Source organism: Metarhizium robertsii (assembly GCF_000187425.2).
Source record: "Metarhizium robertsii ARSEF 23 chromosome Unknown MAA_Scf_19, whole genome shotgun sequence".
Lineage (NCBI taxonomy): Eukaryota > Fungi > Ascomycota > Sordariomycetes > Hypocreales > Clavicipitaceae > Metarhizium > Metarhizium robertsii.
Window position 1 is genome coordinate 84,415 of NW_011942159.1, and position 1,071 is coordinate 85,485.

At 57.4% G+C, this 1,071-nt stretch overlaps 1 protein-coding gene across 1 annotated transcript; it reads right to left on the reverse strand.

Annotated features, from left to right (window-relative positions):
• Window positions 1-44: 44 nt before the first annotated feature.
• On the reverse strand, window positions 45-836 carry MAA_11762 (reverse transcriptase; the record flags this gene model as incomplete). Its single annotated transcript, XM_011412677.1, has 1 exon — window positions 45-836. One exon carries the CDS (start codon window positions 834-836, stop codon window positions 45-47), a length of 792 nt encoding a protein of 263 aa, XP_011410979.1.
• Between the last annotated feature and the right edge of the window lie 235 nt (window positions 837-1,071).

Below are 1,071 nucleotides of genomic sequence, written 5' to 3' on the forward strand. Positions count from 1 at the left end.
TCGAGAGTTGCCTGGCGAAGAGCCGTAGCCTTCTCGGTCATTGTCTAGTAGATGGTGCCGTTTACTTGTAGTGGGGGCGGCTGGAAAGGGCTTTGATGTAGTGGAGGCGGCTGGAAAGGGCTTCGGGCCTTAGTCCATCGTGTGATCTTGAACATGTCTTCATTGCTTGACACGTTGTCAACCAGTGCTTGCCAGAACGAGCGTTTGGCATTGCGGACTACCCGTTGGAGCCGCTTCCTAGCGAGCTGCGCTTCTTTGCCATACCCCAGAGGGTAGATGCGTCTCATAGATCTATACTCGGCAGCAGCCAGTGCACACTTGTCATTCCACCATGGCGCGGCCCGTGCCCTTTTCCTGGTGAGGTGCCCGGCCCTGCTGGCCGCTGATTGCAGCATGGATGTGAGCGATGCTGCCAAGGCATCGAGTCCTTCTGTGGAGGATGTTTGCATAGGAAGAGCGGAGGCCTCCATCTCCACGATCTCAGCGAAGCGCTTGAGTTCGTCGTCCGACGTGACCCGGATCTTGCCGAGCAGACGAGGGGGTTGATGCATGGATGGGATGGTCAAGCTCAGCGTGAAATGATCCGAGCTTGTGGCCAGGTGGTCCTCCACCGTGGCCTCCGCACGAGGAATGTTTGAGAAGGCGAGATCGATGGTGTTGCCGTGCAGGTTGGTCGGCTTGTTGGGTGGATTGAGGAGGGACAAGTCGTTCTGTGATGCCCAGTTCGCGATGTCGTTGCCGCGACCGGTCGTATCTCCCGCTTGCCAGGAGTAGTGTCTGGCGTTGAAGTCTCCGACAACTACACATCGACCGGGAATTCCCCAACAACCACACATCGACCGGGAATTGGCCACTGTACGAGAAGGTCGAGAGTCTCGTGGACGCCAGGTTGTCGATAGACATTCACAAAGGTAGTATCATCAACGTGTAGCCACAACATGTCCCTTGACGGTGAGGGCCGGAGTTGGTCAGCCAACAACGTAGGGCTGCGTCGAAGGTATGTTATAACCCGGGGCCGGGTGCTGGGGCCCTCCCAGTAGTCCACCGAGGAGAATGCGTCATAGGCGGGAT